At 49.5% G+C, this 24,046-nt stretch overlaps 1 protein-coding gene and 1 long non-coding RNA gene across 10 annotated transcripts in view; one reads left to right on the top strand and one right to left on the bottom strand.

Annotated features, from left to right (window-relative positions):
* The window catches only part of ADAR (adenosine deaminase RNA specific), a 38,981-nt gene extending 18,178 nt beyond the window's left edge, over positions 1–20,803 (top strand). For all 9 annotated transcript variants that reach the window (XM_083590983.1, XM_083590976.1, XM_083590980.1 and 6 more), the window contains exons 3-15: positions 3,130–3,322; positions 5,122–5,279; positions 6,974–7,109; positions 7,326–7,537; positions 9,228–9,384; positions 9,640–9,811; positions 11,294–11,387; positions 12,600–12,719; positions 13,598–13,731; positions 15,332–15,514; positions 17,306–17,418; positions 19,368–19,495; positions 20,141–20,803. In XM_083590983.1, the coding sequence (XP_083447109.1) occupies positions 3,130–3,322; positions 5,122–5,279; positions 6,974–7,109; positions 7,326–7,537; positions 9,228–9,384; positions 9,640–9,811; positions 11,294–11,387; positions 12,600–12,719; positions 13,598–13,731; positions 15,332–15,514; positions 17,306–17,418; positions 19,368–19,495; positions 20,141–20,381 (2,041 nt within the window). In that variant the 3' untranslated portion in view covers positions 20,382–20,803. The remainder of the gene's footprint in view (positions 1–3,129; positions 3,323–5,121; positions 5,280–6,973; positions 7,110–7,325; positions 7,538–9,227; positions 9,385–9,639; positions 9,812–11,293; positions 11,388–12,599; positions 12,720–13,597; positions 13,732–15,331; positions 15,515–17,305; positions 17,419–19,367; positions 19,496–20,140) is intronic.
* A 315-nt stretch (positions 20,804–21,118) lies between these two features.
* Positions 21,119–22,520, bottom strand: LOC310751950. The gene is made up of 2 exons (XR_014542713.1): positions 21,414–22,520; positions 21,119–21,377 (listed from the first exon to the last, which is right to left on the bottom strand). It is a non-coding gene; the product is annotated as an uncharacterized lncRNA (long non-coding RNA).
* Positions 22,521–24,046: the final 1,526 nt, after the last annotated feature.

Here is a 24,046-nt window from a genome sequence, read left to right as displayed (position 1 = left end):
AGATTGTGTGTTGCCCCTCTTCCTTTCACAACTGCTTTTGCGTATTACTCTGCCCCGTAGGTTACAAAAGCCTCTTAATAAGCAGGCAGATGAGATATATATCAAGGCTTCCCTTAAAAAGGAAAGAAAGACTGTTTGTTTTAGCACTTTAAATGCAGGACTCTCTATTCGTTCTTTCTTTCTTTTACAAAACACATTCTTCTTATATTAACAATTCGAGTGATGACACAGCAATCTCTGCTGAATAATCTAATAATGTCCCACAGCCCCAAGTCCGTCTAAATTTAGTTTGGAGCAAGGACTCGCCGTCTTTTAAAAACTCCATATAACGCTGAGATGCTGGTGTTGAAACCCTGATCATCGTGTGTGGCGATCGGTTTCCGCCTTCAGGGCTCTGAAGTTGGGGAGCGCAGGACAGAGGAACGAGCATGAATGGGCAGCAATAGGAAGGTTTCGTTTCTACTTGCTACATCTCCTCCTTCAGGCCTGCGAAACAGCCACTTGCAATTTAAGAATCGCTTCCCACTGCCAGGCAGCGAAAGCCTCAGGGGGAAGGAGGAAGACTCAGCTAAGCGAGAGTAAAATGGAGAACCAAACCACCTGCATGGTGAATGTATTTCTCCTTCCTCTCTCTCTGTGTCTCTCTGTCTCCAAATTTGAAAAGCGGTGCTTGGCATGAGCTCTGCGGTCCCCTTTAGAGCGGAGGGTGGGGAATCTCTTTTTCAGCCCAAGGGGGCCGCATTCCACCATGAGCAGCCTTCCTGGGGCCACATGCAAGCAGTGGGTGAAGCCAGAGGTGAAAGTGAGCAGGAAAAAGGCATGTGAAAATTGGGGCATTTCTACACCCTCCCACCCACATCATCCAGGCGAGCAAGAAGCATTGCTGAAGTTCAAAGGCACATTCTGTCCCGACAAAAGCACTTGAAGAGGGTGCATGGAAGGGGGTGTGTGGGTCAGGCCGGGGAGGGGGATGTAGCCTGTGAAGTGTCCTGGGGGGCAGATAGAGAGGCCTGGAGGGTGACATTTGGCCCCCAAGCCTGAGGTCCTCCACCTCGGCTTTAGAATTGCAAATCTTCAGCTGCAGTTTCCAAAGGGGGGGGGGGTAAGCCCGCTGTGTGGCTAATTAGTAGTTTTGCACTAGGCAAATATTATGCCCCATAAGTTCCTGTATGGCTGGAGGAGTTCCACGCTGTCTGCTTCTGGCAGGGAGCATCTGTTGCCATGTGGGGGGGACCCGGAGCGTTCCTCTTCCCTCCCTCTGGCGCATCGCTCTGAACAGTTGGGTGGGTTGGATTTTATTTTTACGTTCTTGCTTGGCTGCTCTTTATAGCCACTGTGTTTTTAGAAACACACACACACACGAGTCTCTTTCTGTCTCACTCCTTGCCTTTTCTAGGCACCAGCAGAGTGTGTGTGCCACCCTCTGGTACATCAATAGACCCGCTAGACAGGAAAATTGGCCTACTTTTTTCCATGAGAGCAGATTCTTCCCATGCAAAGGAGCGGGGAAAGACAAGCTGTGAGGACGGGGAGCTTGCAACCGCTATGGGATATTTGGCTCTGTAGTCTCTGTTGCTGCCTGGGCCAGTGGAGGCTGGTCCACTTGAACGTATGGGGCTTTGCCCTGCCAACCTCATTCTGCCCCCTCAGCCAGCTCTCACCTGCCTGCCCCTCTTTCTTGCATCCGGCTTCCTCCCACTTAGCCTCAGTGTTGCCCTTGTAGATCTCAGCAGGGAGGGTGCCTGTGGCAAAGCAGGAATTGGGTGGCACCACCTACTGTTGGGCTCCCTACCTTCGGCTGTACAAGCCCCAACAACAGGGGTCAGCAAACTTTTTCAGCAGGAGACCGGTCCACTGTCCCTCAGACCATAGTTCTTTTGGGGAAAATGAAAGAATTCCTATGCCCCACAAATAACCCAGAGATGCATTTTAAATAAAAGGACGCATACTACTCACGTAAAAACACACTGATTCCCGGACCATCTGCGGGCCAGATTTAGAAGGCGATTGGACCGGATCCATGGGTAGGCCTTATTTTGTCTACCCATGCCCAGTGGCGTAGCGTGGGGGGTGCAGGGGGGGCCGGGCGCACCGGGCGCAACATCTGGGGGTTAGGGCAAATCCATGGGTTAGGGGGCGCAAATCCACGGGTTAGGGGGCGCAAATTACTTGCCTTGCCCCAGGTGCTGACAACCCACGCTACGCCACTGCCCATGCCCAACAAGCACCTGCCACCATCAGCCTGGGCCTTTTTCTTCCTTGTCTTCCTTGTAGTGCTGCCACAGTTTGAAACTGTGGGAGTTGAAACTTGGGAGTTTTAGTTTTTGGGGTGGGATGGGGCTTCCTCCAAAGAGAAAATCTGTAATGGCCGTCCAGCTTCCCTGAAAGAGAACTGCTAGCACGTTCTCAAAGCAGGGTCCAGTATGGTTCCAAATCGGACGGGGGAACCGCATGTTGATATTCCTACATTGCAAGGGGTTGGGCTAGATGAGCTTTGGGGGACTCCTTCCAACTCTATGATTCACCTGGCGGCCTCTTTGTCCTGGCAGTGCGCAGCCACAGAAGAGGGCTGGGCTTCTTCTAAGGGTTCTGTTCCTTAGAACAGAGAAGCCTAGCCAGCTAGCAAGCTTTTAGAGCATGCCCCACAATCCTTTGCTGTGCCCGTAGATCAGGCAAGGAGGAAGGAGTTCTCTAAAGGCGCGATGGGGCCTTCCAGCTTTCATTGGGACTCCCAGCTCCCCACAGCCTTGGCCAGCATGGCCAATGCTCGAGTGCCGGTTCTGCCACCCCTGGTGTAAGTGCTGCAGCAATAGCTCCTTCCTAACAAAACCTATTTGCAGAGGCAGAGGGCTTGGAAAGGAGAACCAGTGTGCTATAGTGGTCAGCATCGGACTTCGGACCATAGAAGCCGAGGCTCAAATCCCTGCTCATCCGGAACGTCCGCTGGGCTAATCGCACACTCTTGAGGCCTAACTGTGTGGTTATCACTGCGAGGATAAATTGGGTGTCGGGTGAGGGGCACACACACTGCCTTGAAGCTCCCTGGAGATAAATGTGATAAATAATGGCGCCAGATTCACTGATTAGCACGCATCCTCACCATTTTGTACCTTGTGTGTTTCGGTCAAGGTTTAAATTCCAGGCGGTGATCGACGGTCGCCGGTTCCCCCCAGCGGAAGCAGGCAGCAAGAAGTTGGCCAAGCAGGAAGCGGCCGCCCACGCCATGAAGATCCTCTTGCGCGAAGTCGAGCACGAAGGGGAGGACGGCATGGAGCTGGAGAAATCCTTATATGAGGACAGTTCTCTCAGCGAAGCAGAACTGGTGAGAGCGGCCCCCCCCACCCCAGTAGCAGGCAGGGGCCGAAAGTGGAGCTCTCTGGAGCTGCCAGTCCTGTGAAAAGCGGCTCCACCACAATCCGATTTCCATATCGATTTATTTTCTCACAATGGAAGTGGCCCAGCTTCTTCTACTTGCTGTTGAATCGTAATAATTAGGTGGTAGATCTGTGTTAGGGTGTTTTTTTGGGGGGGTATGGTTTTTGTTTCTTAATGGTTGTTGTAAACCATTTTGATGTTTCTTGAGAAACTGTGGTATATACACACATACGCATCCCTACCTTTTAGTCGATTGTTGGGAATGCTGCCTCTGGCAGTGGAGAACATAGTCATCAGGGTTAGCCCAGAAAGGGTGTTGTTTAGTGATAACAACAGCAAAATGACAAGGGGATTCGGATATTTAATTTGGCACAACTTACCTGAGAATCAACTTACCTGAGAATCTTAAGGGACGCGGGTTAAACCATAGAGCCTAGGACTTGCCGATCAGAAGGTCGGCTGTTCAAATCCCCGCAACGGGGTGAGCTCCCGTTGCTCGGTCCCGGCTCCTGCCAACCTAGCAGTTCGAAAGCACGTCAAAGTGCAAGTAGATAAATAGGTACCACTCTGGCGGGAAGGTAAACGGCGTTTCCGTGCGCTGCTCTGGTTCGCCAGAAGCGGCTTAGTCATCTGGCCACATGACCCGGAAGCTGTACGCCGGCTCCCTCGGCCAATAAAGCGAGATAAGCGCTGCAACCCCAGAGTTGGCCATGACTGGACCTAATGGTCAGGGGTCCCTTTACCTTTACCTGAGAATTTTCTGCTATTCTATTCTATTTAATGCAACAAATAATTTTAGTAGCTGTGACTGTGGTTTTATTGTATGTGTGGTGCCTGATCATTTTTATGTTTTTTTTTGGGGGGGGGGTTTGGTTTGTTTGTTTTTTTGTTCTCCTTCTGAATGATGCTGTGGCCTACGGCTAGTGCAATAAAAAGTTTAATTGGTCAAAAAACCCAAAACCATAGCAAAATGATTTTCCCCCACCTCCTTAAATTAGGCTGCAAAAACGAAGAAAGCTAGCTAGGTATGGACTCAGGTGTGAAAGGATTTTGAGCCAAGTTCAGTGCTGTTGAATATAGATCCTTAGGTCATGAGCATGAGGTCAGAGGCACCCTGTCCTTTTAATTCCTCACTGTTGGTCTTTCGCACCTGACTCTGGTTGGCAGACCGTGGGGTTGTAGTAAACAGCAAAGTAGATCTGTCTTGCCTGATGTCTGCCTGCCCCTGCTGTAGTCTCTCCCCCACCCCCTGGGAAATTATCCACAAGCCCCTTGGGTTCTGCAAGAGGCTAGTCAGTGGGGGAGGGTCTCCCCCAGGCTAGGGTGCCCGAAACTGCAGGCCTGTGAGCCAAAATTTTGCCTCTGGGGAGTAGTTGGGGTCAGTGGAAGATTTGTTGAGAGTGGTAGTCAGCTGGCTTTTACAGCCATCCTTTCATTTGCATTTTAAATTGTGTTTTTGTTTGTTCTTTACTATAATTTTACTAGTGTTTGCCGCCCTGAGCCTGGCTCTGGCCAGGGAGGGCGGGGTATAAATAATTTTTTTTATTATTATTATTTCCTCTTCTGGGCACCAGGAGCATAATTTTCCATTGGTGCCCGCCCCCCCGCCCTGAGTTGCCAAACCAACATGGTGCTTCAGTGAGAGAGATACTGAAACAAAACAGCAGAAAGAGCCCCACTCTGCAGCGTCCTGGTACAACCCCTTCTTTATTTCCTCCTCTCTTCCTTCCTTCCTTCCCTCTCCAGCCTGAGCAGACAGAGTCAGAGGCTTTGTCTACAACGCAACAGCTGAATGTGTTTTCTGGGAAGAACCCCGTCAGCGCCCTGATGGAATATGCACAGAAGTCGGGGAGCGTCTGCGAGTTCCAGCTGCTCTCTCAAGATGGCCCTCCCCACGATCCCAAGTAGGTCGCGACTCGCGTTCAGAAGTGTGCGAAGCTCGCAGCGTGGCGAGGCCCTGTTGTTGTTGTTGTTGAGTCGTTTAGTCATGTCCGACTCTTCGTGACCCCCTGGACCAGAGCACGCCAGGCACTCCTGTCTTCCACTGCCTCCCGCAGTTTGGTGAAACTCATGCTGGTAGCTTCGCGAACCCTATCCAGCCATCTCGTCCTCTGTCGTCCCCTTCTCCTTGTGCCCTCCATCTTTCCCAACATCAGGGTCTTTTCCAGGGAGTCTTCTCTTCTCATGAGGTGGCCAAAGTATTGGAGCCTCGGCTTCAGGATCTGTCCTTCCAGTGAGCACTCAGGGCTGATTTCCTTCAGAATGGATAGGTTTGATCTTCTTGCAGTCCATGGGACTCTCAAGCGTCTCCTCCAGCACCATAATAATAATAATAAGCTGTTGCTCTCCGGGGAATAGACGAGGACACAGGCACCACCTTTCTTTATGGGGGTGGGTGAGGGTGGAGGGAGGGCTTGTTTATTTATTTCAAGAGTCCGTGAGGATGTTCGCGCATGCACATCATCACCACCGGGAAAACTTCTCGTTTCTCCTTGTGCTCCAAGTGAAAGGCAAGCCAAGACATGGCCATGTGGGGTCTTCTGCTGCCTGCTGCTCTCGGCCGCAGCCAGTGCAGGTTGAGGTTCAGCAGTGCCCTGGTTTCTGTTTATTTCTTTTTTTAAAAGCATTTTTATTAAACAATTTCAGCATAACAAAATATCAGTCCACATAATCAATCACATTATTTTCCCCCCACCAAGGACTTCCCTCAGCTCCCCTCTCTGATTTCTTTGCACATATTATTCTCTGCATATTATAGAATCGTGCATATCCTTGATTTATCTATCATGTGTTTAACTAATAAATTTGTAGCTGTCTATTCAAAACCTGCCAAGGAGTCCAGATCATTTTGTTGTCTTTTAAAGTAATTTGTAGAAAGTTCCCATTCTTCCTTGAAGTCACTGTTGTCCTTTTCACGCAGTTTATATGCCAATTTTGCCAGTTCCGCATAGCTCATCAATTTTCCTTGCCGCTGTTCTTTCATTGGGATTTCCTCATTCTTCCGTCCTTGTGCCAACAAGACTCTTGCCGCTGTTGTAGCATACATAAATAAGTTCTTTATTTTTCTTGGCAGGTCTTGTCCTACAATCCCTAACAAAAATGCTTCTGGTTTTTTTGCCCTGGGTTCTGTTTCTTGACTGTGCGAGATACAAAGTTCTCAGGGCTCACTGCTAAAGATCAAAAACATTCTTGGAGGACTTGCTTCATGAGGCCTGACTTAATCTCTTTTAATTGCCTCTCCTGAGCCCCTTCATTCACTAGGGCAGGTGTGGGAATCCTTTGGCCCTCCAAATGTGGCTGTGTCACAGTTCTTATCAGCTCTAGCCAGCATGACTCGTGGGCAGGGATGATGGGGACTGTAGCTCAGCCACACCTGGAGGCCAAAGTTTATGAGAGCACCCAGCCCACTAACCAGCTTTCGTCAACCAGGTGCCCTCCAGGCGTTTTGTACTCCAACTCCCATCTGTTCAAAGGGAGTGGGGGTTCTGGAAATGACCCAGGCCTCACTTGCCTTCCTGCTGCAACCACTTTCTGTGTGATCTACCTTCAGTCTCAATAAGCCCATGAACTCTCTGCCTTCCCCCTTTCCTTCGATCAGGTTCAAGTACTGCGTGAAAGTGGGCGAACGCGTCTTCCCTGCCGTGGTATCGAACAGCAAGAAGGGAGCGAAGCAGATGGCCGCCGAGGCCGCCATGAGGGGCCTCACTGGGGACACCAGCACCTTACCTGAACAGGTATCCTTGTTGTTTATTGTTTCTTAACGGTATAGACCGCCCCATACCCATAGATCTCAGGGCGGTTCGCAACATAAAATCACAATATGAAAAATGCTCAGTACGTCATGAAAATGAGAACGGAAACAGGTCTCCCGGCCTTCTCTGTGTGCCACGCTCCCTGGCCTCGTTCCAGCCTCCTCATCAGCCTCTTTGTTTCCTTGGCGACTTTTTCAGACAGAGGCCCAGGGCGACCAGCCTGCGGATGTGCCTGGTATCCAGCCTGCAACTGTGGAAGAGGCAAAAGCCGCAAGCGCTAAGGGTGTCGGCGAGCTGATTAAGTACCTGAACTCCAACCCAGTCAGTGGCCTCCTGGAGTACGCCCGGGCCAATGGCTTTGCTGCTGAGTTCAAGCTGATCAATCAGACTGGGCCACCCCACGACCCCAAGTGAGTAGGCGGAGTGGCTCTCTGCCCAGCCAGCCAGAGGGTTCTTTCCTTGTGTTGCTTGCAGAACATAGAAAACAAAGCCCAGGCCCTTAGTCTCCAATTTGATTGTCATCTTCTGGCTGGCAGGGGCTGTTCTGTCTAAAGGTCTTTCCCAAGCACTGCTGCTTAATCTCTCTTAACCGGAGAGACCTCGGGGGGAACTGGAGTCTTGTGTGCAAAGCAGGAGCTCCGCTGCTGAGCTACAGAACTTCTGTATCGGAAAGGGCTCGCCTGCATCGCCGATAAGTCCTCCTGGTCCACTAGGGAACTGCCCTAGGCAGGATGGGCATTAAACATAAGGAGATTCTCGCTGCAGGATCAGGCCAGCAGCTCTGCTCATCCAGCCTCCTGTTCTCACAGTGGTCAGCCGTACACCACAAGGGAAAGCCCGAAAGCAGGACCCAAGCACAAGAGAAACTCTCTTGTGGTTTTCATTATTATTACAGTGGACGCTCGGGTTGCGAACGTGATCCGTGTGGGAGGCATGTTCACAACCCGCAGCATTCGCAACCCACAGCGCCGCGTCTGTGCACGCGCGGGTTGCGATTCGCCGCTTCTGTGCGACCGCCGAAACCTACAAGTAACCCGTTCTGGTACTTCCAGGTTTTGGCGCATCCATAACCTGAAAAAATGCAACCTGAAGTGTCTGTAACCCAAGGTATGACTGTATTATCATCATCATCTTCTGTTTTCTGGATACTTGTCCACAGATATATGAAAGTTCATACTCAATGCAAGGTGTGTTTTTATAATGCACCAGAATGAAAGAAACTCTTTAAAAAATCTAAAATAAAAAGGAATGGAAGGAAAAAGAGGGAAATGGAAAGAAAGGGGGGGGGACCCTCTCTTGTGGTTTTCAGCAGCTGGTCCCTCTGTGGAGGCAGAGAATAGCCATCGTGGACTTTTGATAACCTTATCCTGCATTAATTTGTCCAGTCCTTGTCTAAAGCCATCCAAGTCAGTGGCCATCACCCCCTCATGCAGAAGCAAGTTCTGTCACTGCTGCCTGAAGAAGTCCTTTTACGTCCAACTTTCTAGGATGCCCCTGTTACAAGAGAGGGAGAAAAAACGTTTCTCGGTCCTCTTTCTCCTGTTAATATGTCCTGCTCTGTCCTTGTGGCTATAATTTGTTCCCAAACTGCTTTTAATATTGTATTTTAAATTGCTGTAACCTGCCCTGGGACCTTATGGCAAGAAATTGAATTATTATTACAATTATTATTACATGGTTGCCCTGGACTGTAAGCTGACGATGGGGCACCTGTTGAGGCCCTCCAGACGAGGTCAGGTTTCCAACACCTATCCGTCCCAATCGGCTTGGCCAATGGGAGTCCAGCCACACCTGGACGGCCTCAGGTGTCCCCTTCGGAGAGATGTAGCGATCCAGCCTGCTTGGTGGAAGTCCAGCAGCCTCTTAGCAGGCTAATCTTAAAAACAGAACCGGGGGGGGGGGGCGGGTAGGACCCAGCCAGTCACTTTTCGGGCTTTACTCAAGCTTGCTGCGCTCTTTCTGACCTTTCCAACTCTCTCAAGCTCTCTGCCTGTGCATTGTTTTCCTGCTGGGGCTCTTGATTTGATAGCGCCAACCTCACCCAGGGCCCCTCGGTTACTGAACCTGCACCTTCTCTGCTGGCTTTCCTCCTCCTGGCAGATTCGTCTTCCAAGCCAAAGTGGGCGGCCGCTGGTTCCCGGCCGTCACGGCGCACAGCAAGAAGCAAGGCAAGCAGGAGGCTGCTGACGCGGCGCTCCGGGTTCTGATCGGGGAGACGGAGAAGGCAGAGAACTCCGAAGGCCTGACCATCACAGAGGTAACACTGCCACCCTCGCTTGCCTCTCCTTTCGCTGTTAATGGGCCCTATGGGAAGACCTTGGACCCATAGATGTTGCTGAACTACCGCTCCCATCACCCCGAGCCATTGGCCATTCTTGCTGGGGCTGATGGGAGTTGAAGTCCAGCGATGTCCAGAGGGGCTTCCTTGCAGTTTGCTTCTCTCCCCTCTCACCTGGGCCTTGTTCTTCGGCTGTGAAAACCTCCGGCCTCCCCTTCTTCTTCCACCTCGCAGCTCCCTGTGAGTGGAAGCACACTTCACGACCAGATCGCTATGCTGAGCCACCAGCGGTTCAACACCCTGACTGCACGTATCCAGCACAGCTTGCTCGGGCGCAAGATCCTGGCCGCCATCATCATGAGGCGAGGGCAAGAGGGCCTGGGGGTCGTGGTGAGCATCGGAACAGGTAAGAGACACTGCTGGTCCAGGCCGGGGGATTGCTCATATTGGAGCTGGGAAGAATCTCACTTAAAAGCTCTGTTTAAGTGACTCTAAGGGATGCGGGTGGCGCTGTGGGTTAAACCACAGAGCCTAGGGCTTGCCAATCAGAAGGTTGGCGGTTCGAATCCCCACAACGAGGTGAGCTCCCGTTGCTCGTTCCCTGCTCTTGCCAACCTAGCAGTTCAAAAGCATGAAGTGCAAGTAGATAAATAGGTACCACTCCGGTGGGAAGGTAAACGGCGTTTCCGTGCGCTGCTCTGGTTCGCCAGAAGCGGCTTAGTCATGCTGGCCACATGACCTGGAAGCTGTACGCCGGCTCCCTCGGCCAATAAAGCGAGATGAGCGCCGCAACCCCAGAGTCGGCCATGACCGGACCTAATGGTCAGGGGTCCCTTTACCCTTTACCTTTATTTAAGTGACTCTAAACTGGTGTTTCCAAAACTTGGGTCTCGGGTGGTTTTGGGACTACAATTCCAATCATCCCTGACCGCTGGTTCCTTCTAGCTAGGGACGATGGGATTTGTAGTCCAAAAACCGCTGGAGACCCAAGTTTGGGAAATCCTGCTCTAAACAAATACTTTTTTTAAAAAAGGCCATGGAGAACAGATTATTTTTGGACACCACCCACTCAGGTCACTTTGCTCTCCACCCCCACCCCCCCAAAAAAAGCCAGATGGAAATGGAGTAAGCAGACATCCCGCCTTCTTGTTCCTGTTCTATTAATGGAATCTTGAGTGAAATCAGATCCAGCAGAATTAATATGAGCTTTGAAAAGCCCATAAAGCTGAAAGAGGAAATGGGGAAGAGTTATCACTCTCCCAACTTCCTCCTTCAGCTCCATGTGCTTTTCAGTGGAGGAAAAACTCATCTCGCGACCCCAGGGGCAGCACATGGAAGGGCTTATGGGTGCCAGGGAAAACCCTGTACAAACCACTAGCTGCCTCTTCCTCTGGGAATAAGTGCCCTACGTTTTGGGTGGTTTTCTTCCATGAAGAGGGTTTTAAAATCAAACCCAGAATGAAATTGGAAACTAGTCTCAGCCGTCTTTTCGTTTAATAAATAAGTAAGTAATCAAGGGGGCTAGAACAATCGGAATGCAATTCCGCTGCTGCAGAAGGTCAATCCGTATAGATTTGCTCTCATTGTAAAACACGGCTTTGCAAGCGCAGTCCATATCGTGCAGCTTTTGAAGGTGGATTTGTGGAGTGCGTTACGTAAACTGTAGCACGGCATCAGGTTCTACAGCAGGCTCAAATTCAGTGATGGCTCGCAAGTGACAACTCTTCGTCCCAGCAAACCGCCAAGGATTCCTTAAAAACACACACACAAAACAACCACCTGGAAGTAAACAAATTCGGCTCTCCTTTTGTCCACACCAAGCCCTTCGCGCGGGGTCTGTTAATGCAGTATTTTCCTGACCGCTTTCTTTCTCCTCCTTGCCTCTCAGGGAATCGCTGTGTGAAAGGGGAGGAGTTGAGCCTGAAAGGGGAGACGGTCAATGACTGTCATGCGGAGATCATTTCCAGGAGAGGTTTCATAAGGTGAGGAGGCGGAAGCGGGAAGCCAAGCAAGGCCATTCAGCAGAGCTCTGCCCAGAATGGGACATGTGTTGAGTGCCCAGCCCCTGTTCAAGGACAGAAAACTAGGCACTGGTCCTACCTTGCAGGTCGTTGTGAGCGATATTGTGAATGAATGGAATATTTAATGAAGGCAACCTTTATCTGTAACACACAGGGGTGAGGAACTTGTTTTTTTCTGTTGAGAGATATAATATTTTGGGAGGGGACAGAGAGGCTGGTGGAGGGTGAGGCACCCCCTTTTCTCTTTCGCTGTCTACCCCTCTTTACAGGATGGTGACTGGCAAGTATGAATAATGATACCTTAAAATGATGAAATATACAGTAAAACCCTAACACTGTGCAATAGTTGTTTTATAAACTGCTTCCTGATGGTTTGAAGCACCTATTTATCATTTATTTAGATTTTAACACATCCCACTTTCGAGGCCACCAGAACCTCCCAAAGCCTGCATTAAAATTTCAAAACAGCAAACCTGTTTAAAAAGCAGTTCAACAAGGAGCAGGAGGGGGAAAGGAAAGCCAAACAACTGATTGATTAAACATTGCAGTCCTGCTTGTGGGGGGGGCAGCCTTGCTGTGGGGGGTTTTACGGCCAAGTACAGTGGTACCTCGGGTTACATACCCTTCAGGTTACAGATGCTTCAGGTTACAGACTCAGCTAACCCAGAAATAGTACCTCGGGTTAAGAACTTTGCTTCAGGATGAGAACAGAAATTGTGCTATGGCGGCAGCAGGAGGCCCCATTAGCTAAAGTGGTGCTTCAGGTTGAAAACAGTTTCAGGTTAAAACAGACCTCCAGAATGAACTAAGTGCCGTATTTTTCACTCTATAAGAAGCACCAGACCATAAGACGCACCTAGTTTTTGGAGGAGGAAAACAAGAAAAAAAAAATTCTGAATCTCAGAAGCCAGAACAGCAAGAGGGATCGCTGTGCAGCGAAAGCAGCAATCCCTCTGGCTGTTCTGGCTTCTGGGATAGCTGCGCAGCCTGCATTCGCTCCATAAGATGCACACACATTTCCCCTTACTTTTTAGGAGGGGGAAAAGTGTGTCTTAATAGAGCAAAAAATACGGTACTTAACCCAAGGTACCACTGTAAATGTGTGCAGAATGGGATCACAAGGCCAAGAAGGTTGACCTGGCACCGCTTCACATTGTGGTGGTGTTATTCCAGGTTCCTCTATACAGAGCTCATGAAGTTTGACCCCTCGGCACCCGAAGACAGCATCTTCCAGCCCCTGGAGGATGGCAAGCTGAAGATCAAAGACGACATCACTTTTCACCTGTACATCAGGTGAGCACCAGCCGGGGCCTGACCTGCGTATAGCGGTGCAAGATGGCTGAGGGGTGTGTGTGCCTGATTGTGCTGCGTTTTGCAGGGGATGTTGAATGCAACACGGGGAAAGAGCTATCGGGGAACCCAAAAAACAGCAAAGGGAAGAGTTGGGCAGGGGTAAATAAGTGTTCCACACAGCAGGCAGACAGTGTGATGTTGATTTTATTTCCTACCCCTCCCCTTAAGGTCCCAGGGCAGGTCGCAACCATTTAAAGAGCAGTTCAGAACAAATTGCAGTCGCAGGAACAGGGTGGGGTCGCCCCAAACACACCGTTCAAGTGTCAAAAGGGCAGGGCAAAGAGGTGTGTCTTCAGCATACAATGAAAACCATGTTAGTGAAGGTGACAGGCGCACCTCTCTCGGGAGGGAATTCCGCAGCTTGGGGGCAGCCGCAGAAAAGGCCCTGTCCAAGGTTGCTGCCCCCCAGCGAGCTCTATGAGGGAGGTGGAACTGCCCAAGGGTCAGATAGAGAGGCCTGCAGTTCTGCGTTTGGCTGTAGGACCTGACTCCCTCCTCTGGCAACCTGCACAGAATTTTGCTTAACGGTTGCCATTAATTTGATTTTAATTAATTTTATAATGAAATGTTTTTAGAATGTTGGCTAGGGAGGGCGGGATATAAATAAAAATTATTATTATTATTATTATTATTATTATTATTATTATTATTATTATCTCTCCTTGGGCTAGAAGGGCCATTTAGCTCAATGCCTTTTAAATTGCCATTTTAAGAATTTGCTTGAGCCCTGTTTCAGGGGGACCTGCTGAAAAGCAGCCCACACTGATTTCTTAATAGCCTCTCGGGTTCAGGCTGTGCCTTGTTCTTCTGCCCCCTAGCACGGCACCTTGTGGGGACGGGGCTCTCTTTGACAAATCCTGCACCGACCAGGCCAACACAGTGGGGGAAGGCCAGCACCAGCCGCTCTTCGAGAATCCCAAGCAGGGGAAGCTGCGCACAAAAGTTGAAAACGGTGAGTGCCAAGGAGAACTGAGCCCGGCGACTGGGGTTTTGTTGCTTCCCTTTTTCAGCTTTTACCTGTGCAGCCGGGTATTCTGGTATGCAGTTTTTTTAAGGATACAGTTTCCAGCCTTCTAATTGCCTTATACTCAGTCAGTCCAGTAGCAGCAATAACTTCTTTTCATTGTATGCAGCCCAATGCCCGTTGCAATATGGAAGGGTGAGGAGCGGCAATTTCACTTGTTCCTTTTCTCTTTTTTAAAATTGGTTGTTTAATTAAAGTTTTTTGTGATACATTTAAGCAAGGAAAGGTACATATAGCATCTCCATTTTCAATTCTGGAAAGGGGGAGTGAAAAGGCTGGGGGAATAGTGGTCTTTTCATTCTGTTGCGTCGTTTGTCCATGGTTTTTGTGTCAGTGCCTTGTGGGCAGGCCGCTTGCAGTCATACCTCATGTTACGTTTGCTTCATGTTACGTTTTTTCAGGTTGCTTCCCGCAGCGACCCAGAAGCACCGGAAAGGGTTACTTCCGGGTTTCGCCGCTCGCGCATGCGCAGAAGTGCCAAATTGCGCCGCGCACTTGCACAGACACAGTGCTTCAGGTTACGGGCTTTTCAGGTTGCGAATGGGCCTCCTGAACGGATCCCTTTCACAGCCAGAGGTACCACTGTACAGTGGTACCTTGGGTTAAGTACTTAATTCGTTCCGGAGTTCCGTTCTTAACCTGAAACTGTTCTTAACCTGAAACACCACTTTAGCTAATGGGGCCTCCCGCTGCTGCTGCGCCGCTGGAGCACGATTTCTGTTCTCATCCTGAAGCAAAGTTCTTAATCCGAGGTACTATTTCTGGGTTAGCGGAGTTTGTAACCTGAAGCGTCTGTAACCCGAGGTACCACTGTAGCTGTTCGTTTTGCTACTGGCATTGCGAGGCTCCGCTGGCTGCTCCTCTGCCCAGGACACTATTTCAGCCAGGCTGAAATGCTCAGGGACCTCTGGAAGGGTGTGCCCTGTTTTATGCCGCGGTAACAGCTGAATGGGGGACGCGGGTGGCGCTGTGGGCTAAACCACAGAGCCTGGGACTTGCCGATCAGAAGGTCGGCAGTTTGAATCCCCGCGACGGGGTGAGCTCCTGTTGCTCGGTCCCTGCTCCTGCCAACCTAGCGGTTCGAAAGCCTGTCAAAGTGCAAGTAGATAAATAGGTACCGCTCCGGCGGGAAGGTAAACGGCATTTCCGTGCGCTGCTCTGGTTCGCCAGAAGTGGCTTAGTCATGCTGGCCACATGACCCGGAAGCTGTATGCCAGCTCCTTCGGCTAATAAAGCGAGATGAGCGCCGCAACCCGAGAGTCAGCCATGACTGGACCTAATGGTCAGGGGTCCCTTTACCTTTACCTAACAGCTGAATGGAACCTCTCTGTGCAGAGGCGGCATACCTTTTGAACACATCAGGTGCTGGAAGAGGCCCTGGCCCCCATGCCCTCCTCTCTGAGGACCCAGCAGCATCTGTCTGGCGGCAGCAGCTGGAGACAGCCATCCTTGGACTCTAGTGTGTGTGTGTGACCTTTGGGCCATTCCAGCAAAGGCAGCTCCCGACTGGCTCCCTCTCTTCCTGCAGGGGAAGGCACTATCCCAGTGGAATCCAGCGACATCGTGCCAACGTGGGACGGGATCCAGCACGGCGAGCGTCTGCGCACCATGTCCTGCAGCGACAAAATCCTGCGCTGGAATGTGTTGGGCCTGCAGGGGGCGCTGCTCTCCCACTTCCTGCAGCCTGTGTATCTCCGCTCAGTCACGCTTGGTAAGGGATCTCTCCATCCTCCCTGTTGCTGGGTGTGGGGGTCTCATATCTCTCTTTTCCCCTGCCTTCTCAGCTATAACCCCCCCAAAGCACCTATTACTTTACCCCACTCCATTCCAAGATGTCTGAAAGGCGACTTCCTTCGCTAAAGAGATGCAGACCCTCTTGGGCAGGGGTCAGTAAACTTTTCCAGCAGGGGGCCAGTCCACTGTCCCTCAGACCTTGTGGGGGGCCAGACTATATATGAACGAATTCCTATGCCCCACAAATAACCCAGAGATGCATTTTAAATAAAAGCACACGTTCTGTTCATGTAAAAACACCAGGCAGGCCCCACAAATAACCCAGAGATGCATTTTAAATAAAAGCACACATTCTACTCTTGTAAAAACACGCTGATTCCTGGACCATCCGTGGGCCAGATTTAGAAGGGAATTGGGCCGGATCTGGCCCCCGGGCCTTAGTTTGCCTACCCATGCTCTTGTGTGTTAAGATCAGCAGGGGAAGGGCAGTGTTGGCCCGGGAGAGGGGGGAGCCTTCTCTGTGTCAGCCCCATGCGGTAGAATTCCCTCCCGGCAGAGGCACCCTGGTGCCTTGGCTGTGTAGCTTTCCGTGTACATAGAAGGCACACTTCTCTCCACCCCCCACCCCCCCGGGCAGCTTTGACACCAGAGAAACATTTCCTGTTGTTGATGGGGCAAACTGTCGCCAGTGCATTGCTCAAAAACCTTTCCCTGGCTGCCAGGATGCTGCCAAGCTGAGTTCAAGGTTCCTACATTAATTTTCAGCATCCTTAATGACTTCGGTCCAGAATAGCTTAGGAGTGCCTGATTCCTTCTATCCCTGCCTGGCCACTTAGGTTTTTGGAGAAGTTGATGCACGTTCCATATGGTGGGCCCAGTTCTGGGAAGAGATGCCCCTTCCCTGTTGAACTTTTTGGCATCTGCTGGAGACTTAAAAAATAATAATAATAATAAATCCCAGCAGCCATTCTTTCACCGTTCTGATTTTACAGTTGGTTAACTGGTTTTATCTTGATTCTATTTGTTGGGCTTGGTATACACTGCCTAGAGATAATCAAAATTAAGTGGTGTATAAATTGTGGTTTTTTTTGGGGGGGGGTTGTCCATATATATATAGAGAGAGACCCCCCAAAAAATCTTTGGTTTAACCAGTTTTAATGCAGCACATTTAAACTGTTGTAACCTGCCCTGGCATGGCAAAGCACAAGTAAAATATCTGATTAGCAGTAGTCGTAAAAATAATAATGGGCACAGTCGGTGAGAAGACTCGAGAGCACAGAGACGCAATTCTGCCACAAATGACTCACCTTAGGGCAGTGGTTGGGAAACCTGTAGGGCTCTCTAAATGCTGCTGTACTACAACTCCCATCACCCATTAGCCTTGCTGGCTGGGGGCTGATGGGAACTGGAACCCAAGAACATCCACACAGCCCAGTTTTCCCATCCCTGCTCTATAGGAAGCAAAAGAGGCTGTTGGGATTTTGCTGCATGTTCATTTGGGTGTTTTTCCCCCCCCTCCTCCTCCTTTTGGGACCTTGGAAGCCCCCGTCTCACGAAAAGGACGCAGCAGGCCCTGGCTATAAATGTCTTGAAGGCAGCAAAGTACTCAAGGCTTGTGTTAAACCTCTGCCCTTCCTGCCAAGATGCAGCTGCTGCTAGCCCTTCCAAAGATAGTGGTGCCCTTCATGTTGATGAAGCAGCTGATCTGTGCCCCTTTTTTTCAAAAAAATGCCTGCGCCATCAACCTCCTTTTGTGTTCCCTTTCCAGGCTACTTGTACAGTCAAGGTCACTTGACGCGTGCCATCTGCTGCCGCATGTCAAGAGACGGCAACACATTCCAGTCCGGACTCCCCGAGCCGTATTTTGTCAATCACCCGGAGGTAACCGCTGTTTGATTCCCGTTGCAGTTTTAATTCCTTGTCTTTCTCCTCCCCCTTCTTCATCATCAATTATTTGTATGCCACCTTCCCATAGTTCAGTCGTGCTCAAAGCATAGGTGTCTGGACCTTTTCACTATGTAGCTGCAATATTTGTCGCTTACGGTCTAGCTGAGATTCCTGCATAGCCAGGGGTTGGACTAGACAACCCTTGGGGAATGGCTCTCCAACGCTACAATTCTATAATTCTAGTTTGGAGGAGGGAAAGCAAGTAAGTGGGGGACATTATAGAGAAATTGGACTGATGGGAGGAGAGTCTTTTCTCCCTCCTTAGTATTCAGACTCTGGCCCCATCCAGCAAACCTGAATGTTGGAAGATTCAGGACAGGCAAAATAACATACTTCTGCACAATGGACTGCTGAGTTTGCTGTCGCAAGATGTGGCAGAATCTTCTTCTTCTTTGGCCATCACTCGTAGCCAAGTATGATTGTCTTCCATAAACACAGTTTTAATAATGAGTCCGTAACTGTGGAGGCCAGTTCTGGATCCACATATCCTTCCACAGTAGGGACATTGGTTTCCGGGTGGGAGTTGATCACAGTGTGGATTTCCCAAGCGTGCCTTCCTCTTAGAACGTTTCTCCCTTGTGCCCTGAGTTCGAGTGTCTTCAAAGCCCATGACACCTTTGGTAAAGGCTGTTCTCCAACTGGAGCGCTCGCAGGCAAGCGTTTCCCAACCGTTGGTGTTTATACTACATTTTTTAAAATTTGCCTTGAGACAGTCTTTAAACCTCTTTTGTTGACCACCAGCATTACACTTTCCATTTTTAAGTTTGGAATAGAGTAGTTGCTTTGGAAGACGATTGGTTTGGAATAGCCACCAGATTGAATGGCTTTAAAAGGGAATTAATACATGCGTGAAGGATAAGGCTGTCAATGACTGCTAGGGCATGTTCTTACCTCTGCTGTTGGAGGCAGAATGCCTCGTGATTCCCAGAAACTGGTATTAGAAGTTGGAGAGAGTTGCTCTTGGGCTCAGGTCCTGCTTTCGGGCTTCCCTTGAGGCCTCTGGTTGGCCATTGTGAGAACAGAATGCTGCACCAGATGGGCCTGATCCTGCAGCCTGGCTCTTATTGTGTTCTTACACGTTCTGTCCTATCCTTAAGACTTGGGATTGACAGGAGTTTTTGCTGAAAAGCCCGTATCAAGGGCAACACAGCACATTGCAATGGTAACAACCAGTGTCTCCTGCCCTGCAAATTTAGAGCTTTGTTTTCCAAATGTAACTACGCCAGAAAACGAGGCCTTTGGTTTGGCTGAAAACTAGGGCTGGGAGATATATTGAAGTATCATCCAAAAGCGGTTTGAAGTCCATATTGTGGTATTTTTGACCTGGCAATATATCATGAATCTTGATGTGCGTGTGCTGTGCCAAAATCACAGTGTGGGGAAAACTCTGAAGCCAGCCAGTGCCTCTACCTAGGTCCACCCTTATTTCAGAGAACGTGATATATCAGTCTTATCGCAATGTTTAGTTGGCGATATATCGCAGTGTTGAAACCTGGTCCTGGTGAAAACCACTGGATACACTGTTTGTTTTATAGAGAGAGAGAGCTCCCGTTGTTCGGTCCCAGCTGCTGTCCACCTAGCAGTTCGGAAGCACGTCAAAGTGCAAGTAGATAAATAGGTACCGCTCCGGTGGGGAGATAAACGGTGTTTCCGTGCGCTGCTCTGGTTCGCCAGAAGTGGCTTAGTCATGCTGGCCACATGACCCAGAAGCTGTACGCCGGCTCCCTCGGCCAATAAAGCGAGATGAGCGCCGCAACCCCAGAGTCGTCCGCGACTGGACCTAATGGTCAGGGGTCCCTTTACCCTTACACACACACACAGAGAGAATATTCAACTTCTCTCTCTCTCTCTCTCTCTCTCTCTCTGCCTGCCTGCCAACACAGGTTGGCAGAGTCAGCGTCTACGACTCCGCAAGGCAGACAGGGAAGACAAAGGAATCCAGCGTCAACTGGTGCCTCCCTGATGACTCTGAAGTCGAAGTCCTGGATGGCACAAAAGGCAAAGTAGATGGGTAAGAGTGGGGCACAGCTATCGGAGGGGAGGCGTAGAGGGGTAACCGTAACATCAGGCCTGGTTGGGTGGCTGCTTCCAGTGGGTGTGGGAAGCAGATTTTTGTCTGCCTTTGTTTTCGTGCATATTCCATCCACATGCTCGGGGCCAGCAACGAAACTGACACTGGATGAGATATAAGAAAAGTGAGTAATTGGGGGGGGCACCGCCTGGTGTGGATGGGGGGGGGGAGACACACTTCCTTTGCGCAAAGATGGTCCCAGGCATCTCCAGGCAGAGAACACACCCAACCTCGCACATTCTTTCAGTGTAGGTCTGCGTGGCCAAACCTGGCCCTTCAGCTGTTTTTGGACTGCAACTCCCATCATCCTTAGCTAACAGGACCAGTGGCCAGGAATGGTGGGAATTGCAGTCCAAAAACAGCTGGAGGGCCAAGTTTGGCCCTTACTGGTGAAGGTAATACGAGCTGGACGGCCCCAACAGTTTTGGCACATTCTTACGAAAGATAAGCACGTTCTTATATTTCTGTCGTCCAGTTTGAATTGCTAGCACTGGCGACTGCCGTGGGAAAGCCAGGAGGACAACGAAACACTTAGGCTCCCTCCTGGAGTCCTTTTCCTTTACGTTCCTCCCTCCCTCCCCTCAGACCAAAACTGGACGTGTCCCGGGTCTCCAAGAGGAACCTGTTTGCACTCTTCCAATCGCTCTGTGCCAAGATGGATCGCAAGGCCCTGCAGAAACTGACCGTGTACTCGGAGGCCAAGGAAGCGGCCGTCACATACCAGAGTGCCAAGCGGCAATTCTTCTGGGCCCTGCAGGAGATGGGCTACGGGAGCTGGATCTGCAAACCCCAAGAGGAGAAGACCTTTGGCCCGTCTGAAGTCTAGCAAGCTGTGCATTTTTATTATTTTATTTTATTTTACCATTTTATTTTATTTTTGGCTGCGGGGGGAGGGGTGAAAGGAAAGGGGTATTTTTTTTATTAACATAGGTTGTGTGTATTCTTTTTTTAAAAATGGAAGCAGGAATGTTAACTTAGGGTTATGTATTTGCTGCGGGCCTTCCTTCCTTCCGATTTAAATTGGCAGCATTGGGGAAGGAGCGGGGGGCGAGTCTCACTCCCCTTTAATTCCCCCCCCCCCACTCTTATCAACGAACATTGCAAAGACGTGATCCGAGTGCGCAAACCTGAGAGAGAAAGAGAGAGATCCACCAGCATCAACGCTCGTCTTGTGACAACACCCCTTCCCCATCTCTGTCCCCTTCTGGTTAGTCAAAAGGCCGCCTTCCTTGTCCTCTCTTTTCTTTTCTTTTTTAAAAAATCAATTCTTTGAACCCCTCCTTTTATTTTATTTTTAAAAGCTGTGAATTGAGGAACTGGTAATTATGCACACACGCTGTCTTTTCCACAGCAGTTCTGTCTCTCCATGGATTTGCATAAAGGTGAACTCTAGGAACATCACAGAGATTTCCCCTCACTTGAATTTAATTTTCTGATATATATAACACAACTCCTCCTCTTGCCTTTCTGTTTAAATTCAGAATTCTGCCTTTGGAGCCACTACAACATTTACCCATCGCACCGCCAGGTTATGGTATAATTTTGGGGTTTTTTTTAATTTGGGGGGGGGGGTGTATGTGTGATCATTTCCCCTCTCCCCGAATCTTTGGAATGCTGTTGAATTCGCCTTGTTCCCAGCGAGACGGCCCAGCCTTTCTGAGGTCATTCTAAGCTAAAACCGCACAGCTCCCCCACATTCTCCCAAACTCCTTTCCTCCCTGTTCTGTGTTGACACCTGCTGTCGTGAGAGCCAGCCAGACTCACCTTAATTTTTAATATTAAAAGGCACGGAGGAGCAGTCACTCAAGCAAGTATGTCCTAGCTGTAGTCTCCGCAGTGGCCCAGCCTAGAAACATACCACCGGGTCTCTATGAATGTTTAAATATGGGGTCATCACTTGATTCCTTCTAACACCTCAGAATTCCCACGCTCCCCCTTTCTTTTAAGTTCCTAGTCCTCAGTTTTTAAATATATGTATATAAAACTCCAGTTCCAAGCTGTTGGCTGCTATGGAGTCGGCAGTGGTTTGTCTTATTTGTGGAATCCTTCCCCCTGATGTTCCAAGCAGCCTTTGTTTTTCGTTTTCTAAAGGTGCATTTGAAATGCAAAGGATCCCAGGCTTTTGGGATTTATTTTGCCCCCACTAGCTTTTCTCTTTCCCATCAGTTACGTCTGGGCAGTTGCTGTAGTGGAATTAACTGGGGAGAGCTCTCTTTATGCAAACTCTTTTCTGTCGAAAGGCGGCAGCCTCTCCTCCAGCCCTCATCTCCCCATCCTCATGACGCACAGTTCATTTCCTTCCTTAGTCGCGAAGGCGCTGGCGAGCAAATAATAATAAAAAACAGATGTAAATTTATTCAAGGCAAATCTTGATCCTTCTCCCACCACTATTGTAATTCAGGTTATTTCCTCCCCTCCCCCCTTTTTTTGGCAAGTCTGCTTTTAATTGCCCCTCTAGATACCATCGTTTGAAAACTGAAGTCATCACATTCCGCCTGAAAATAATAATAATAAAAAAAAGGTTTTCTGTATTGGTTTTGCTGGTGTGATTCTTTTTTCTTTTCCCAGGGGAGGGGGGGCAAAGCAAGCATCTTTTTGGTTTTTTGTTCCTCTTTTGGGAGGGGGGAGCACCATCTCCCATGAGATTCTCTAAGGTGGGAGGGGGGATCTTTGTACTTAATTTCATGCATTTGGGAAGGAGGGTGGGGGAAGAAGCTGAAATGGCCGGGGGGGGGGGAGAGCGGGGGGAGCCAAGACCTCTGCAAGCAATCGCTTTGTTAACTTGGGCAGGAGCAGCCTTTTCCCTGAAGGAGCGTCTCCACTCCCATTGTTCTGCCCGGACACTGAGGTCCAGTGCCGAGGGACTTCTGGCGGTTCCCTCGCTGCAAGAAGCCAGGTTACAGGGAACCAGGCAGAGGGCCTTCTCGGTAGCGGCACCTGCCCTGTGGAACGCCCTCCCATCAGATGCCAAAGAGAACAACAACTACCAGACTTTTAGAAGACATCTGAAGGCAGCCCTGTTTAGAGAAGCTTTTAATGTTTAATAGGTTATTGTATTTTAGTGTTCTGTTGGAAGCCGCCCAGGCGGGGTATAAATAAATTATTATTATTATTATTATTATTATTATTATTATTATTATTATTATAGCAGCCACCTTGGGTGGGGGGAGGCTGGAAGGGAAGAAAGGTGGCAGAGAGAAAGAGAAAAAGAAACGGTACCCTCCTCACTGCCAGCTCTGGCCCCTCTCGTTGCCCTCCACCTTGCCACTCGCAAAGACTGGTGCCCAGAGAAAACGATAGGGCGGAAGGCAGGGAGCCCAAAGGTAGATGGCGCCAGTGAGCCAGTGGCAGGCAGAGCCAGCAGATCCTAGCTGTCTTCACCCTTCCCACTTCTGACGTCTACAGGGGCGACTCTTGAGACTAAGGAAGAGGGAGCTAATGGGCAGTGCTGCCCTCTGGACTGGTGGTAAGAAATAAGGCTTTGGGCTGGCATTGCCCCATCTGCCCTAATGCACCAGCCTCTACCGAGCGCAGCCCTGGGCAGAATAAAGCCCTCGTTCAGGATAGCTGCTTCCTCTTCCTATGTGCATTAATAGGTAAGGTATGAATGTGGATGGGTTTTTCCAGCACATTACAATATTTCTGTTCCTCCCTCCATGTAACACTTAACCTCTTTTTTTAATACCGTGATATTTTCATTCCTCTTGTTTATCTGCCTGGAATAGGCTTGTGTGTGTGTGTGTTGGGCACATAATTGATCTTTCTGCTATGCTGTTGGTGAAAGAAACGATGGCTTGGTAAGTTTTTCAAGCCCTGGGTCATAATCTGAAGCGCCAATTCCTGGTTAAACATGAGCGTGCCACTTGCGTTTACCCAGCAGGGTCAAAAACGAGGCCCAGGGGTTGGAGGAGCTGATAAAGCGTTTGTTTGCATTGTGCTTTCAAAGTCCAATAAGGAAAATCCAGTTCTGGCAAATAAGATTGGAGGTGAGTAGGCTGGTTTTGTATAGATGAATGAGGAACAGGAAGGTTGTAAGAAGAAGCAAAGAGCGGTTGCATTGAATGGATTATATTGGCTCTTAAAAACTGGGCTTGACCTTTAGAATAACGCCTCCAAATTAGATGAGGTGCAGTTTTTTGTTTTTAAATGCAGGTTCTTATTAAAATTTTCACACCAGGTTCCATCTTTTTTTAAAAAAAAATCACATTCCTCTTGGGAAAGTATATGAATGAGAACCTTGTTAAGAGTTCTGGAGAACTCGAAACTTCTCTTGATATATTTTGCGATCTTTTGGCTTAATAAAGGTATTGCCCTTACACACGACTTCTATGGTTTTTTAAATTGGCTTACGTTAGAGGGAACCCATCAGTGATAAACCAGCCAGAATATCTTGGGGCCCAAATATTCTTTGCAAAGAGATGGATCCAGAGGCGCTGGTGGTGCAGTGGTTAGAGTGTCGGACTAGGGCCCAAGGAAAGACCAGGGTTCGAA

The sequence above is a fragment of the Podarcis filfolensis genome (genome assembly GCF_964270895.1).
Source record: "Podarcis filfolensis genome assembly, chromosome: 16".
Classification (NCBI taxonomy): Eukaryota; Metazoa; Chordata; class Lepidosauria; order Squamata; family Lacertidae; genus Podarcis; species Podarcis filfolensis.
Note: the sequence above shows the minus strand (reverse complement) of the source record. Positions and strands in the feature narration are given on the sequence as shown.